This window comes from Sapajus apella, unplaced genomic scaffold, assembly GCF_009761245.1.
Source record: "Sapajus apella isolate SASKATOON/1434 unplaced genomic scaffold, GSC_monkey_1.0 scaffold26, whole genome shotgun sequence".
Lineage (NCBI taxonomy): Eukaryota > Metazoa > Chordata > Mammalia > Primates > Cebidae > Sapajus > Sapajus apella.
Window position 1 is genome coordinate 17,934,159 of NW_022436966.1, and position 16,732 is coordinate 17,950,890.

At 37.0% G+C, this 16,732-nt stretch overlaps 1 protein-coding gene and 1 long non-coding RNA gene across 2 annotated transcripts in view; one reads left to right on the forward strand and one right to left on the reverse strand.

Moving 5' to 3' along the window:
- The first annotated feature begins 3,287 nt into the window (after positions 1–3,287).
- CLHC1 (clathrin heavy chain linker domain containing 1) lies at positions 3,288–12,673 on the forward strand. Its single transcript, XM_032292120.1, has 3 exons — positions 3,288–4,998; positions 7,403–7,582; positions 9,252–12,673. The coding sequence occupies exons 1-3, from the start codon at positions 4,959–4,961 to the stop codon at positions 9,446–9,448; spliced, it is 417 nt and encodes a 138-aa protein (XP_032148011.1). The 5' UTR covers positions 3,288–4,958; the 3' UTR covers positions 9,449–12,673.
- A 3,356-nt stretch (positions 12,674–16,029) lies between these two features.
- Positions 16,030–16,732, reverse strand: part of LOC116560624 — a 158,433-nt gene continuing 157,730 nt past the window's right edge. Inside the window, exon 2 of the long non-coding RNA XR_004273050.1 lies at positions 16,030–16,732. This is a non-coding gene — a long non-coding RNA (uncharacterized LOC116560624).

Consider the following 16,732-nt stretch of genomic DNA (forward strand, 5'->3'; position numbering starts at 1 on the left):
AAAAAAAAAAAAAAAAAAAAAAAAACCAACAGCAACAAAAATATATATTAGGATAGGGGAAATGAGAAAATTATTAAATGAATTATGTTGTTTATTTTTGAAAGTCAATCAATATTTCTGAGTACCACTTAGAGGCCACGTACTCTGTTAGTCATTTAAAATTGCTGTTATAAAAAATCAGATTTTTATATAGTCTTAAGCCCCTCCCTCATTGGTTTTCACAAAAAATATTGGAATATTTTTCCTAGTGTAAGAATAAAATAAGTGTGGAATGTAAGTATTACCTGCACAACAGAGCCAGTGGCCACAGAGTAAAAAGCTTATATTGCTTTTGACACGCTTTCCAATTTCCTGTTCTGATAATAGCATTAATGTCAAAGAAGGAAATCCTTAATTAAAATGAAACTTTATAGAATGTGTGAGTGACATCTTTATCAGATGAAGGAAAGTATATATATTAATATTATCTCAACAAAATTGACAAACTACATTACTTGTGCAATCTCTCTCATTTTTAGTTCTGGTAAAATTGACTTTACAATTTGAAAATAAATACTTCCAAACTAAAAAAAAAATTAATCTCATCCCAAAACACCCCATGGATACACCCAGAGTAATGTTCAACCAAAGATCTGGGCACCCTCTGGCCCAGTCAAGTTGACACATAAAATTAACCATCCCAGGGGATTTGTGTTTCCTATGCCTGCAACTTTAGTGTCTGTGAGGTTTTGACTTACTTGATTATTATCAACAGGTAGGACTGTTGCTATATAATGGAGCAGAGGGAAATATTTTTGTCACTCAGTTTCCCTATTTCCTTGAAGAGAACTTGTGACTTGGATTAGGGTGCAGATTATTTACTAATAGATTACTACTCAGGAAAATTTTCAAAGGGAATGAAATAGGATAGGGCTTAGAAACGAGCCAAGCAATGATGTGAACTCAGGTCAAGTCTAGTATTAGCCATTATCACAGGGAGAGGGTTACAGAGCATAGACATTACACAGAGTTCTTTCCTTTTATTAAGGGGCTGGCCTTTTGTAACCCCTATCAGTCAGTCATTGGGGGTTGAGTGTAGACTACTGGGGGTTGTGGGATAGGCATAATTTTCTGGGTGAGGTGGCTACAGACACCTGAGGACAATTCTTTGGCGAAGGTGGCAGCTATGAGCTGTTAGCAGTCAGCTGGAGAAGGGACACTAGTTCAGTAACCGGGGCCTGGATGAGACACCAGAACAGTGTCTACCACAATGACTGAACAACTTACGAAGATCAATCGGAAAATAGATAGCAGCTGCTTATACTGCGTCTCTGTGAAGATGGGCTGGGCTGTGTGTATTGGAAGGCAGAGAAGGGAAAGGCCTCTCAGTAGTCTGTCTGGTAGGTATAGCCTGCTGCTGGCAGCCTAAGGGCTATGCTTACTTGGCTCTGAATGCATAGGGATGTAGAATACATACTACAGATTATTGAATGGTTCTCATCTTTAAGAACGGTATCATAAGGAGATAGACGGACATTAGTAAGCAATTCCTAAATAAACTCACGACTTAGAAATGTCCTAAACATAAAAATGGTAGGCTTACATTCTACTGCCTACTGCCACTCATTTCAAATCCACCATTTCCCCTGCACAATTCTGGATAAAACTATCTTGATGGCACTATTTACCAGTGCAAAGTGTGTTTCTCCCACCCATTCTTATTATGGCCTTCATTTACTGTCCACCTAATAGTTAATTTTGTTTTAGGAAATAACCTCTTCATATGTATACCCTTCTTTTCTCTCTTTGACCTCTTCTCTGCCCGATCACTTTTCTACACCCTCCACAAAAGGTATGTATCAGGGAGCACTGGAAATGGTTTGGACTTGAGGATATCATCAGAAAGTGCATGTTCTTTACCAAAACCTGTTTTAAAAAGTTCTAGTGCAAAGGTGCTTCAGACAAGATTAAGTTTCTTACACATAATGATGATTCTTGACCCATTCTACCTCTTAGTTGTAAGAATTTAAATTCTTTAATTACTATGCATTTCTGTGACTACATGTATTGAGAAAATGCCACCAGTTTTAAAGATCCTGAGATAATACAAGAGGGAATATTAAAGGCAATTCACATTCTTCATACTTAGTCTCTGTTTCCCAGTTTCTACCTCTGATTATCTGGCCTCTGTCACATGACTACCTTAAAAAGCCTTCCAGTTCATTCCCAGAAGCTCAGCATAGAGCTAGCCCTTTAGCAGCCTGCCTTATGGGTTAATCTTGGCTCTCTTAGTCATTCTTACCTGGGAAAAGTCTAATCACTTGGCCTGCAAAGTCTAAATTTTAAGAAACCATCCTTTACTGGTATTACTTCTTTTAATTGCAGACACTGCTCCCAGAAGAAGATAAATACTCTCTGAAATTTTAACTCTGCAATCTCAGTCCTAGAAAATAACAGTAAATAAATTCTATGCATGGATTTAGAGATTGTATATTACCTTTATTTTGACATTAAAAAATTTTAAAACCCAAATTCCCATCAATGATAGACTGCATAAAGAAAATGTGGCACATATATACCATGGAATACTATGCAGCCATAAAAAAGGATGAGTTCATGTTCTTTACAGGGACATGGATGAAGCTAGAAACCATCATCCTCAGCAAACTGACACAAGAACAGAAAACCAAACACTATGTTCTCTTTCATTAATGGGAGTCGAGCAATGAGAACACATGGACACGGGGAGGGGGACATCACACACTGGGGCCTGTGGAGGTAGAGGCTAGGGGAGGGATAGCATTAGGAGAAATATCTAATGTAGATGATGGGTTGATGGTTGCAGCAAACCACCATGGCACGTGTAAACCTATGTAAAAAACCTGCACATTCTGCACATATACCCTGGAACTTGAAGCATAATAAATAAGAATCAACATTCTATTTTAAGGACATCTCTTGGTGCTTGTTTTTACTCTAAAGATCATATATGTAGTAACAACTTAAAAGAGACATAGGCTGGGCATGGTGACTCACGCCTGTAATCCCAGCACTTTGGGAGGCTGAGGTGGGCAGATCACGAGGTCAAGAGATCGAGACCGTCCTAGCCAACATAGTGAAACCCCATCTCTACTAAAAATACAAAAGTTAGCTGGGTGTGGTGGTGGGCTCCTGTAGTCCCAGCTACTTGGGAGGCCGAGGCAGGAGAATTGCTTGAAACCAGGAGGCAGAGGCTGCAGTGAACCAAGATGGTGCCACTGCACTCCAGCCTGGCAACTGGTGAAAGAGGGAGACTCTGTCTCAAACAAAACAAAACAAAAAAACAGAGAGACATAAAACTTACATTTTCTGGTAAAAAAAAAATTAAATCTAATTTATAATCAAATATGTATTAGATTACTGTAGGGTTAAGCACATTTTATTTTATTTCTTAGCTGTTCATATTTTCCAGAGCTAGCCTGGTGTCAGATCCACTTTCACAAGGCCCAAAAAGAGTCCTCTTTGAGTTAGGTGTAAGGGTGAGAAAAGTCAACAAGGGGATTTTACGGAAGCAGAAAGAGGGTACGATGAAGTGATGATTGGAGGGAAAAACAGGGAGGGAATTTCCCTGGCCAGCATCCCAGCTCTGGCCTTCTCTAAGGTGGCGACCCTTCAAAAAATGATGGCATTAAGAAGATAAATAAATACTAAAATACTGGCATTATGATTTTGCTGCAGTATTTCAGTCACTACTTAGACTAAAATAATTAACTTGTTCAGCCTCAGGAATTGCAGCAAACAACCTGTATTTTGGTATTAAAGTGTGGAAGTCAGAGAATTTCTTAACTAAATAATTAATTTGTACTCAGGCTACCTTTTGATGTAGACTCACCTCTCTGCTGCCCACCCCAATAAACACAGAAGGCTTTATTTACTGAGTTTTCAGGAAAAAGACATTTTGTAGGGGCTTCAGGATTTCATTTTAATGTTATCAGCATTTTTAGATGTATACAGACACCAATATCATATGATTGCTGTTATTTTGTAACTGTTAATTAAAAATATGTATAACATAAGTAATTCGAAGTGGTATCTTTGATCATACCCAGATGTTCTTTTGGCTCTGCCTATAGTTTCTAGGTGAATTTACTCTTACAGCACATCAGATGTTTAACTTCAGTTGTGTATAGAAGTGGTACATTAAAATATGACAAGTGAAATCTATTCAGTTGAGCCCTCTCAAAAGAACTGCTTCCTCAGTCTTTCCTAACAGGCACAATTATGTCCATTTTCCCCTCTTCCCTCTTATAAATCTATAACAAATTTTAAAAATAACAGTGCTGTCACACTTTCTGTTTTCCTTTTAGTACAAATGCTTGCAATATCTATTTATATGAACTGAAACTGTTGTCACTATCTACAACCAACATTTAATAAGCTTTTACATTCCATACGGTTTAGAATCTAGATAACTGCTTGAAAATATTGAGACCCCAATTATGAGAGCATTTGGTTTACCTTGTAATTTTTAGACCTATCAGTCTTTTTAGGAGAGTTTTAATCTTGTTTGTGGATTTTTTAAAATGAGCTTTTGAGGAGCCAAAATGTCCTCCTCCAAGGGAATACACACTGATTGGTTTTTTTGTTGTTGTTGTTGTTAAATCTCAGATATGTTTAATTTCTCCTACATCATCAATTGCTTATTAAATTGTAACTTGGAATTCTTACAGGCAATAGAAAATCCAGTTCTACTGTGCTGAATTTTCAAATATCTCAGTCTCAGCCACTCATCAAGAATTTTCTAACATGTGTCTTATTGATCTTCTTGTTCTAGACTGACATTTTCTGAAGAGGCAGGAGATGTGATTTGTGATTATGGGGAGCAGGATACTTATAATAAGGCCAAGTGCCTGGCTTTAGCTCAGATTATCTACAGTGAATGCGGGCTGCACAAGAAAGCTCTCCTTTGCTTGTGTAAACAGGGTCAGACTGATAGGGTCATGGAGTACATACAGCAGTTTGTCAAGGACTTTACTTCCGGTAAGTGAAAAAGTCTCAATTTGTATAAATTTGAATTCTGGACTTTAATTCTAAGAGTACCCATAATAGCAGACAGTACTTTAAACTTATGTTATAAAATCAATTTTATATATACCAATAAGTAGGAGATTTCTTTTGTAATTTTTCATGAATATAGGTAAGCTGGAGCTGATTGGCTTTCATGCTAGACATTAAAAAATATTATATATTTCCTCAAAATAGAAACATTTAATAAATCAGATAGTTCTGGAAATTTACAGTTTTAAAGATAAATTTAGCAGATATGCTAGAACATACTACATAAATGATTTTTTAAAATAACTTATTTGTGATATGTAATGTTTTAAACCGTAACATAAGCATTAGAAATGATGAATTTCTAATTTATTTCAAAATTTTAAAACACAATTGAACAGTAATGTGAGATTACAATTGGACAGTAATCTGAGAAAACTGTGGACCTTAGGGTGACTCTAGTTGGATGAGCAGATCTCTTACTCTGGATCTAGTTTGGCAGTAACTCAAAGTAGAGGCATTGCTGACATCTCCCCATCTCCCAGACCAGTGCCAGTCCTCATTTGCAGGCTATGTATCCCAGTTCTAAGAAGATGCAAAATGGAACCAAACATAGCCATTTGAGGTCACATTATTCCAGGAAAAAGGAGTTTTAGTGTTGTTGAATATGATCATTTTCAAGCAATTAATTGACTTTTTCTTAGAATCTATGTATTCTTTTAAAGTTACAAATTTCTTCATTAATAACAGCATGCCCTAGACTATTACTGTAATAATAGCTAGGCTTTTTTTTCATGCATTATCTCATTTAATCCTCACGTTGACTCTATGACGATGAGGTAGGTTTTGTTACTATCCCATTTTATAGATAAAAACAACGGTATGTTTCCACAGAGAAGCTAAGGCACAGAGGAGTAAGTGATTCGCCTTTAGTTATGTAGTGACAAAACAGAATCTGGCATAGTAGGTACTAACTAATATTCTATTATCTAAGTATACAGTTTTGGTTTCTGTGTTAACTATTATTTTTCCGTATGTAAGAATTATATTTGTTAATGTTTAAACATGGGATAACTCTTAGAATTTAAAAATTTTAGGGATAGGGTCTGTAGTCCCAGCCACTCAGGAGGCTGAGATGGGAAAATTGCTTGAGGCCAGGCATTCTAGGCTGCATTAAGTGATGATTTGCCACGGCATTCCTGCCTGGGCATCAGAGTGAGACTTCATCCCTAAAAAATTATAATAATAATTTTTTTTAAAAAAGAAAATATATTTTGAAATGTAGTAAGCAAAAGGGAGTCAAGGAGTTCAAGACCAGCCTGGGGCACTATAGTGGGACCCCATCTCTACATATTAAATACATTTTAAAAACCCAAGGCCTTCAGAGTTCAAATTATGTCTAGGGTAGTTCTTGAAAGGCTCTCAGAAGTTATTCTCAAAATTACCTCTATTGTGGCCCCATAATAATATTTTTACTTAAAAAAGTTTAGGAAGTTAATACAAAGTTTATAAACTTAAGAATATAGAGGGCACGGTGGTGCATGCCTGTAGTCCCAGCTATTGTGAAGGCTGAGGTGGGAGAATGCTTAAGCCCAGGAGTTTAAGGATATAGTACATAATTATTGTGCCTGTGATGAGCCATTGCACTCCAGCCTGGACAACACAGTGAGAATTTGTTTAAAAAAAAATTAAGAATACAAATCATAATTGTAGCTTTAGATTACCTCAATGGTTAAGTAGTAGATTAAACCATATGGAATTGTCCTTTTGTTGGTCAAATTTAGGCAGCTTCATATGGCTCTACCTCTAGCTACTTGAAATAGCTGATGGCTTCTTTAAGTTTTCATTTTTGAATTTCTAAGTATTTGATATTTTTAGGAAAAAATTACTGAGTTGCTTTTTCTGTGCAAGGCACAGAAAGAAAGACATTATACTTACCAGAATTTGGTCCAAATATGAGCAACAAGATATAGACAAACGAACTGTAGTATTAGATGAAACCTTAGAAATTCGCTCCAATTCTAGCACTTTTCAGATGTGAAAACTGAGTTCCAAAAGAATAAGTGACTGATGGAGCTATGATTAGAATTCAGGTTTCCCGATAGCCAATCTATATTTTTATTGTACCACATTTCTTTTCATTATAATTATGTTTTTGGTACTCTTATGGGTAGTTTTCCTTTGTTTTTTGTTATGCTGAGCATGACTTTTTTGATGGAGGGGGCTAGGGGATAGTACTGTTGAGTTTAGGTTGGAGTGGCTGATTGAGGGCTTTGGAAGGATTAGAAAAACTGTTGTTGATTGGCAGGTATAGACATTAGCTAGTTCTGGTTTCTAGTTGATTTATCATATTAGGATATTGAGATAAAGTTTGCATTTTTGCTTTCAGATGACCTGTTGCAGCTATTAATGTCATGTCCCCAAGTTGAATTAATTCAGTGTCTCATTAAAGAGTTGAATGAGAAACAGCCATCTTTATCTTTTGGTCTTGCCATACTTCATCTGTTCTCTGTGGATATGAAAAAAATTGGCATTAAGCTACTTCAAGAAATAAATAAAGGTGGGAAAGGTAAGTAGAGTAAAATGTTGTGGAAGAAATAGTGGTGGGTTATTTAGGGAAAGGTTTAAGATGATTATGCATAAGTTAACTCAGATTTTCCTAAGAGTTCCTTCTTAGCAGGAGTTAACTTTAGTAGTTTATAAATGTAAAGATTGCCATGTAAATAATAGTCTATTAGCAGTAGAATATATTTCTTGAGAAAATTAGAATGAAGAGAGAATCTTTATCAAGCCTGAGGGGAATGTTACAATAATTATAATCACTAACACTAAAAACTTTATATATATTGACATATGTATATATTTAGCCATCTTTTTATATGTATTTTAAATGTTACGTAGACATAAACTATATGTTTTAATTCTTAAACCAAATGTATGTGTATTTACATATGATATTCACCCTGAACCTAACTCTGCTGTAAATTAGAGAGTAACTAATTAGGCTGGGTGCAGTGGCTCACCCCTGTAATCCCAGCACTTTGGGAGGCTGAGATGGGTGGATTGCTTGAGCTCAGGAGTTCAAGACCAGCCCGGGCAATGTGGTAAAACTTCGCCTCTATAAAAAAATATATAAAAATTAGCCAGGTGTGGTGGTGTGCACCTGTAGTCCCAGCTGCTCCAGAGGCTGAGGTGGAAGAATGCCTGGGCCCAGGGAGCTCAAGGCTACAGTGAGCTGTGATTGTGCCACTGCGCTCCAGCCTGGGTGAGACCCTGCTTCAAAAAAAAAAAAAAAAAAAAAAAGAGGGGGGGGGGGGGGGAGAGAGAGAGAGAGAGAGAGAGAGAGAAAGAATAATTAAAACTCTTATTTTCTTTTTGTTAATATAGGAAGTTGAACAGACGACTTGATTTTAAATTACTTGAAAATGTATTTTGGAAGATAACTTTATATTTTGAAATTATCACTATAGATATCAACTAAAATATTTTGATAGAAAAATAATAATTATGGTAGAAATAAAATTATAGTGATGACAATATTCTGAAAAGAGATCCTCTTTTATGAAGTACCATAAGTAATGCAGGTAATAGATAAGAAATGAGTTCCATAAATGTTAGATCCCTAAGAGATTTTACAAAGTAAACAATATGAAATTTCTTTAACAAACAAAATGATTTCATTTCCTTAAGAAAAATATTTGTTATAGAAGCCCCATCATTAAGAGGTCTCCATCTAGAGACAGGATGAAGAGTTTGTCAAAGAGTTTCTTAAGTCCTTGGGTTAGCATCACTAAGGCATTTAACTAAGTGTTTGAAATCATGAAAACTTGACCTATAGGTCCACAGTTATTTGATAGTTTCTGGTGGTGCCTTGTAGACTCTGAGAATAAGGATGAGCCCATACTCGTCACTTTCTGAGCTCCTACCTTATAGCCTTCAGCATCTGCTACCTTAACAAAAAGGAGATGAGTGGAGACGTGGAATGTGAGAAAGTGGTGGAGGGTTGAACTGAGACATGAAGAGGTTAATGATAAGAGAGGAGGAGAAGGAACTAACGCAAGTACTTGCCATGAGCTAGACTGAGCACTGAACGTTATATCGTTGATCTTAGGGGAATCAGGTAGAGTTTAACAGTAGCTGAGATGAAATCATGTCTTCTGTTTTTGAAGAATCATTAAAGTATAGATTATCAAATAAGAATAAGTGCCATACTATAATATTGTATTTTTCCCCCACAGATGCAGTAGAAAGTCTTATGATAAATGATTCATTTTGCTCTATAGAAATGTGGCAAGAAGTGGCAAGTATATGTTTACAGAATGGCTTTGACAAATTATCTAACGACATCATGTCCATTCTTCGATCTCAGGCTGCAGTTACAGAAATTTCTGAAGAGGATGACGCAGTCAACCTAATGGAACATGTGTTTTGGTAGTTCTATATCTCAACCAGTTGAGGGAGCTTGTACAACATTTTATGTATGCTGGTTGGGCAAACTGATTTTGACATAACTAACTTATAAATAAATCTAGAGTAAGAAGCTCTAGAAATAAATCACACTTTTGTTATGATGACATTTAGATTTGTCTTTGAAATATTTATACCATTGCTTCCTTTTTCCCATATGGTCATTTCTTATATTGAATCTTGATAAAATCCAAGATTATAACTTTGTGCAAAACAGTGTAGGCATTTTTGTCTAAGCTAATGTCCAGATATATTACTTTCTGGTGATCTAATTTGATAGCAAGAACTGAGGAAGGTGTGGGTAGTATCCTGTCTGTTAGACTGTCTTCCCAAACATGAAATGCTACAAGCCTGACTTGACAAGCGGGATTTCATTTCAAGGTTGGACTTGCTGGCAAAAACCTAGAGTATAATAATTTTGTACTGCTGGTTTGAAGATGTGCCCCATGCTTTGATATATATATAAATATGTCAAAGCTTAAGCTTCTAGTATAAAAGCTGGGAATCTTGGCATGTTATTACTCAGAGAGAGGGCCAGTCAAATTTTGCATAGAAGTAGACCTGTGATACCTATGGATATAGAAAATATAAGAAGTGGTTTGGATGATTTCAAGTATCTGAATAAGTATTTGATTGAAAACTCTAAAAGTTCTATGCCATGGACAGGTGTAATATTAAAAATATTTAATGATTAGTATGGCATGGGCACAAATGAAGCAGAACAGGTACCCAGTGAATTAGAACAGCCTTTAGCCTTTATGCCACACACCAGGGCATACTAGCTAAATGTCAGCCTTGACCATGGAACATGGTTAAAATGAGCTGCTGGCTGGGCGAGGTGGCTCATGCCTGTAATCCCAGTCGAGGCAGGAGGATCGCTTGAGTTTGCAACCAGTGACCAGCCTAGGCAACACAGTAAGATCCTGTCTCTGTTCCTAAAAAAAGAAAAAAAACATTTTTCAAGCAAAAAATTAAAATGAGCTGCTATTAGAATAAGGGCAAAAAGCATAACTTTTCCCCTCCTAAATTTAAATTGAGTATGTATTTTTATGTTATGGTGGAAAGAAGATTAACGGGCAGTCAGACAGCTTCGTATTAAAATTCTGGCCCTACCTCTTCCTCATTTGTAAAATATGGGCAGTCATCCCTTAGGCTTGCTGTGAGGATTAGTGATAATGTATGTGTATCACTAATATATAAGTGTATAACATAACAGAGGAACTTAAGAAAAGAAATCTGTAATTCCTTTGTAATAGGCCCCAGAAACACATTTTTCTATGAGTTTATACTTACTAAATCCCATATGTCTATTCATTTGTATTTACGTTTATCCTTCTTTAAAGTATTTGATATATTAATGCAACTTATTGCCGATGTTAAGCTATCTGTCCATACTCGTATTAGGGCTGCCTGGCTTATCTTATAAATTCAGAAGCATTCAAGCTGAGTTTTTAATTTTTCTATTTGGTGCTAAACAGAGTACTGGATAATTATAATTCAGCTTTCTAAAGCATAGCATTTTTAAAGTAATACATGTGCATAGTTTTAAAAGCAATTTATTACTAAAAGGCTTATAAAAATAATATTTGAATTTTTGGCCTTCATACTAGCTGTTGAAAAGAGTAGATAAAGGATGGAAAAAGGGAATGGCAAGAGAGACATGTTTCAGCAGCCCTGGTTCTTTGTGTGCTGATGGCTTAAAACCTGTTTTTTTTCCTTTGAGATCTATCTGATTGATAGAAAGCTATTATGTGTCCATTGACAGAGCTTAGAAAAAAAAATGTGTTCATGAAAGCCAGGGGGATAAAGTAGACGTATAAATCTAGACGAAGCTTAAACAGCCGCTGTTGTTGTTCTTTTAATTTTGCCTTGTTTTTCCTTTGCTCATTATTATTCCTTCTCAGTTAGAATTGCCTTTGGCAGCTTTCCCAAGGAAAGTAAAATTTGTCAAGTGAATATAAATTTTAAAAAGCCTGGAGATGGAAAATGGAGTTGGGAGGAAGAGCAAGATTATCAAGTTAAGTGGAGAAGGAGAAAGAATTGAGTTGTGAGCTACATAGGGCTTTGAAGCTATAAGGGCCTCCATGTAAGCTACACTGAAGGAGGTATAATATGGGCCTCTGCACAGAAACTTGCATTCTAGACCAGCCCCACCGCTTTCTAGCTATGTGTCCTTTTCTTCACACTTAAGATAAATTTATTTTGACTAGATAACTCCTCTTGTCATTTCGAACTCTAAAATTCAGTAATTCTGAAAAGGTAGAAATTATTTCCCAGTGCTTCTTGACCTTCAACCTAAATTTGAAATACTACAATTCAACATCAGCATCAACAACATCTACTGAATACCTGTTTTGCATACAATTTCTGCTAGCAAGATTACAACTTCAATGGAAAGACACAGCATATTTTTAAAATTACTACTAATAATTCCTTAATTCCTTAGTATTATCTAATAGCCAGTCCATATTCAAATTTCACCAATTGCTTAAAAATGCCTTTTAGCATTTGAATTGTTCTGATGAAGATTTAACCAGTGTTCATGTGTTTTACTGGGTCTTGCTCACTTGAGTGAGTCTTCTCTCTTTTCTTCTTCTTGCCATTGATTGCTTTACATAGCAGGCGCATAGCAATGGCCATGATGAATTAAGTTTCACTGATTTCATATTAGGTTTTCTTTCCACCATATCAGTGAGGAAAGGAAGATATTTATTACAAGGTCTAAAAGATTTAATTGTAACTAGTTACATTTTTATTTATTATAGTCAAGCATGTATCAAAATGATTTCTATTAAATTCGTTCATACAGAAAGGTTTAGAGACATTGTGAAACAGAAATCTAATAAAAAATTTTCTTAATATTAAGAACTTTTCCTAAATCCTGAATTAACTAAGCAATGACCATTAAATTAATCACTTTTTTTAACTTTAAAAGATGAAAAATTGTTACTTTTTAGGTGCCTGTAATTCTGTTAGATTGCTAAAGCATATGTTAGGTTAAAAGTCAACGCAGAGGCCTTACTTTTTTTTAACTTTGTACATTTCATAGAAAGCTCATACATTTCTTCCATTCTTTCTCAGAAAAAAACAGCATTTAACAAATGTTTGGTGTAGCACTACTGAAAATATAAAGCTGTCATTTGCTAGTAGTTATAATTTGTTGTGTTCTTGAATAAAAACATTGGATACATAATAAAGACATTGTTATTTATATAGTTTAAAAATTTTTTTTAAATTGATAATTATCTACAGCTACCATCCCTACCTTGAGGATCTGTGTCAATCTCTCCTTGATGTTCTTTTCCTAGACTCCAAACAAAAGGTCACTTTCAAATACCTATAGAGCTCTGGCACTACTGTAAATGAGTGAAATGTATCACAGTCAGGGAAAGGAAGATCTGGGGACTTCTTGAAAGGGACAATAGTGATAAATTCCAGGCAATTTTTATTATGCAGGATTATGGACTTGGTGTACCTTCTTGAAAGCTGGAAATGTAGATTTGATGTAAGTAGTCCTGATTTTTCAGAGTACTGTGTGGGCCGAACAAAACACATCTGCAGACCAGACTTGACTTGCAGGTCACTAATTTGAAACCTCTGTCATAAACTGAGGCTAGATTTAATTTCTTGTTTCCATCAACTTTTTTATTTATTTATTTAGACAGAGTCTTGCTCTGTCACACAGGCTGGAGTGCAGTGGTGCAATCTTGGCTCACTGCAACCTCTGCCTCCTGGGTTCAAGCAATTCTCTTGCCCCAGTCTCCCGACTAGCTAGGATTACAGGTGCCTGCCACCACACCCAGAAAATTTTTGTATTTTTAGTAGAAACGGGGTTTCACCATGTTGGCCAGGCTGGTCTCGAACTCCTGACCTCAAGTGATCCACCGCTTCGGCCTCCCAAAGTGCTGGGATTATAGGCATGAGCCACCATGCCAGGCCTCCATCAACTTTAAATGAAGCTTTTTGAGTGGATAAAGAAAGTAAACAACTACCATATTTTCTCATTTGGAAAAGCCTACTGCAGAATACCCAATTTACTGATGTGCTGATAACAGAAGGGAGGATAAAGGGTAGACCTACTATGTGTAAGCCAATCCAGTATGGAGACTATTTTGATTTCTAATGCTGAGGAATGTGGAAGATAGCACAGATGTAATTTGCAGGTAGAGAGAAAGGTACAGACTCCTTAAGTAATTCTGACTTCCCCCAACCCCACTGTAAAGAAAAAATCTGTAGCATTCTTCCCCAACTGTATGACATAAGCCTGGTTAAGAAGCAGTATTACAGTTTTAAAATAGAGGCTACAAAAGTACATTCTGAAGATTTGCCTACATGGATCCTTGTCTCTATCCAGTTAGCTCTTTAGTGGAAATTCCACTGTGGCTGTGGGGGGTTTCATTGTCATGTTGTATATCAAATTGCATCAATAGGCACCACCAAGCATTTTTAGCTCTCCACTGTGGGCAAACTCTTTAAGCTCCCATGTGTATTACTGTGTTAGGGCCACACTAAGAAGGATCCACCTTTTCCACTCAAGGAATGGTTGTATGGGTTAAATTCTGTTATCTTTTTTATTAGGTCAGATAATAAAGACACTATCATAAATAGAGTGAGCTTTAGGTGGATTTGTGCTTAGCAAGAAGTGCATATCACCCTTCCAACACTTTGGTTGTACACAGATCAGAATGTATATTAACACTTTCCCATCCATTTTCTCCTGGAACTCTTCCTTCACTTCATACTGCTCACATATTTTGACTATACTGTTGTTGTTTTGAGATGGATTCTCGCTCTGTCGCTCAGGCTGGAGTGCAGTGGCACTATCTCAGCTCACTGCAACCTCCACCTTCCAGGTTCAAGTGATTATCCTGCTTTAGCCTCCTGAGTAGCTGAGATTACAGGCACCTGCCACAACGCCCAGCTAATTTTTGTATTTTTAGTAGAGATGGGGTTTCACCATGTTGGCCAGGCTGATCTCAAACTTCTGACCTCAGGTGATCTGCCCGCCTTGGCCTCCCAGAGTGCTGGGATCACAGGTGTGAACTACCATGCCTGGCCTGCTCACACATTTTGAAAATTACATTTTGGAAGCAGCCCCCCGCAATGGGACTGAATTATCAAAGATTTTTGCCAAATTTTTTTTTTTTTGACCGACTTTCGCTCTTGTTGCCCAGGCTGGAATGTAGTGGTGCGATCTCAGCTCACTGCAACCTCCACCTCCTGGGTTCAAGCAATTCTCCTGCCTCAGCCTCCCGAGTAGCTGAGATTACAGGCGTGTTCCACCGCACCTGGCTAATTTTGTATTTTTAGTAGAGACAGGGTTTCTCCATGTTTGTCAGGCTGGTCCTGAACTCCCACCTCAGGAGATCTGCCTGCCTCAGCGTCCCAAAGTGCTGGGATTACAGGCGTGAGCCACCGTGCCCGGCCTGCTCACACATTTTGAAAATATGCATTTTGGAAGCAGCCCCCAGCAGTGGGACTGAATTATCAAAGATTTTTGCCAAATTGCTTAAAGAGCTAGGCGTTAATGAATTAACGATCGTGGGTTCTGACTGCAGGCCCTGACCAATCCAAAGAGCAAACAGTCTATAAAGTCAGCTTGAAAAGTCTGCACAGCTTGAAAAGTCTGCATGCTGTTTTTGCCCAGCCTCCCTGGGGTGAGTACTTAACGCTGATCAGCATCTAAACACAACATCCAGAAACAGGTTTGTGCTGCTACTAGGATCAATAATGAGGATGGCAAAAACATTGGCAGAGAGATTCCAGTGGCCTTCCAGATTGCAGTGCAGAGACCCTGCTTGCTAAGAAACCAAAGCTAGGTATTAACCTTGGCATTAGAGAACGGGACTCTCCCTGTTTTCTTGAGGGTACAGGGACAGGGAGACTGATTGCCAAGGCTATTCCTTTGCCCAGGTTGGTCCCTTAGAGTTGGGAAAAACTCCTTTATGCTATTTGTGTATATAAAGAGTCTCCAAGTTTCTTCTACTCTCCGGGTATGCTTTTTCAGGTGTCAGATGAACGTGATAATATTTTCTAAGAGATGATCTTCATGCTGATCACTTCTGTATGGGACAAGAGATCTTGAAGAGCTCATAACACCAGTAGCAGAAACCAGAAAAAGGTGCATATCTTAAACCCAAGTGACACATAAATTAGACATCAGTAAGATTACAGCTACTCTCATTCTGTGATTTGTAATCCATGAAAAATTTCTCGTAAAATGAATATTTTCTAAATGAAATAGGACTGAAGTCGTCATTTTGAAGAAATTTTCCTGGGACTGCTCTGTGAAATGAATCACCAACTCCTAATTTGTCTGCCTGGTAAATGCTAGGTTTGCCTAATGCAAGGTATCCCATTGATAAGGATGATAGCAGGGACCACAAACACTTCTTAAAATTACCTTTGCCTAAATGCTAAATACAGTATTGAAACTAGTTTTGAGGCTTCACATTAAGAAAACTATTACTAATTTTGAGCTGTATAGATCATGAAGATGTAGAAAGAAGGAATGGGCTTACTCAATTTGGGGAGAAAAGAACAACAGTATCGTCACAGTTCTGCTTTTGAGTCTCCAAAAACCCCTCACATTAAAGTTACAACCAACTCTAAGCCACATGAGTCATAGACATAAACAATAAACAATTCTTATTTGAGACAGAATAATTTGCTGATGATGGAGATTGTGAAGGCTGATATTGGGTGAATAAAAAAAGTTGTGGAAGGAGCTACTCTGAAGGCCTTGAAAAATAGACTACTTGCTCTCTTCTGCTTGATAAAAGTATGGTAGTTTCTGGGTTTTGGAGGAATCCTTAAGAAAATTGAGATGATCTTTTTGGAGAAGGCCTGTGTAACACTCACAGTTACTTAATCCCACAACCATTTCCTGATTACCTACTAAAAGATGAGCAAGACATCCTGTGTATCTTGTGGGTACTTGCAATTTAGAAGTAAAGTTATGTACAAAGGATTGTAATACAACATGTTAAGACTTAAAATGGAAACGTATACAGAACAATGTAACCCTTCTTGGTTAGGATTGACTAGAATATGTGCCAGTTTGAGTCAGTAGATGGCAGCAGAGATGCCAGCAAGAGATGTCACCTTCAGTGATTTGAATTGTTTTAAGGGGCAGAAGTGAGGCTGGTCCTATTGTTTCTTGTATCTTTCAATACAGTCATATTTTCTGGTTGGAAAGCTTGAGCAGCTCGAGCACCATTCTTGGGGGATTTGTATTCTTAAGAAGATGGCC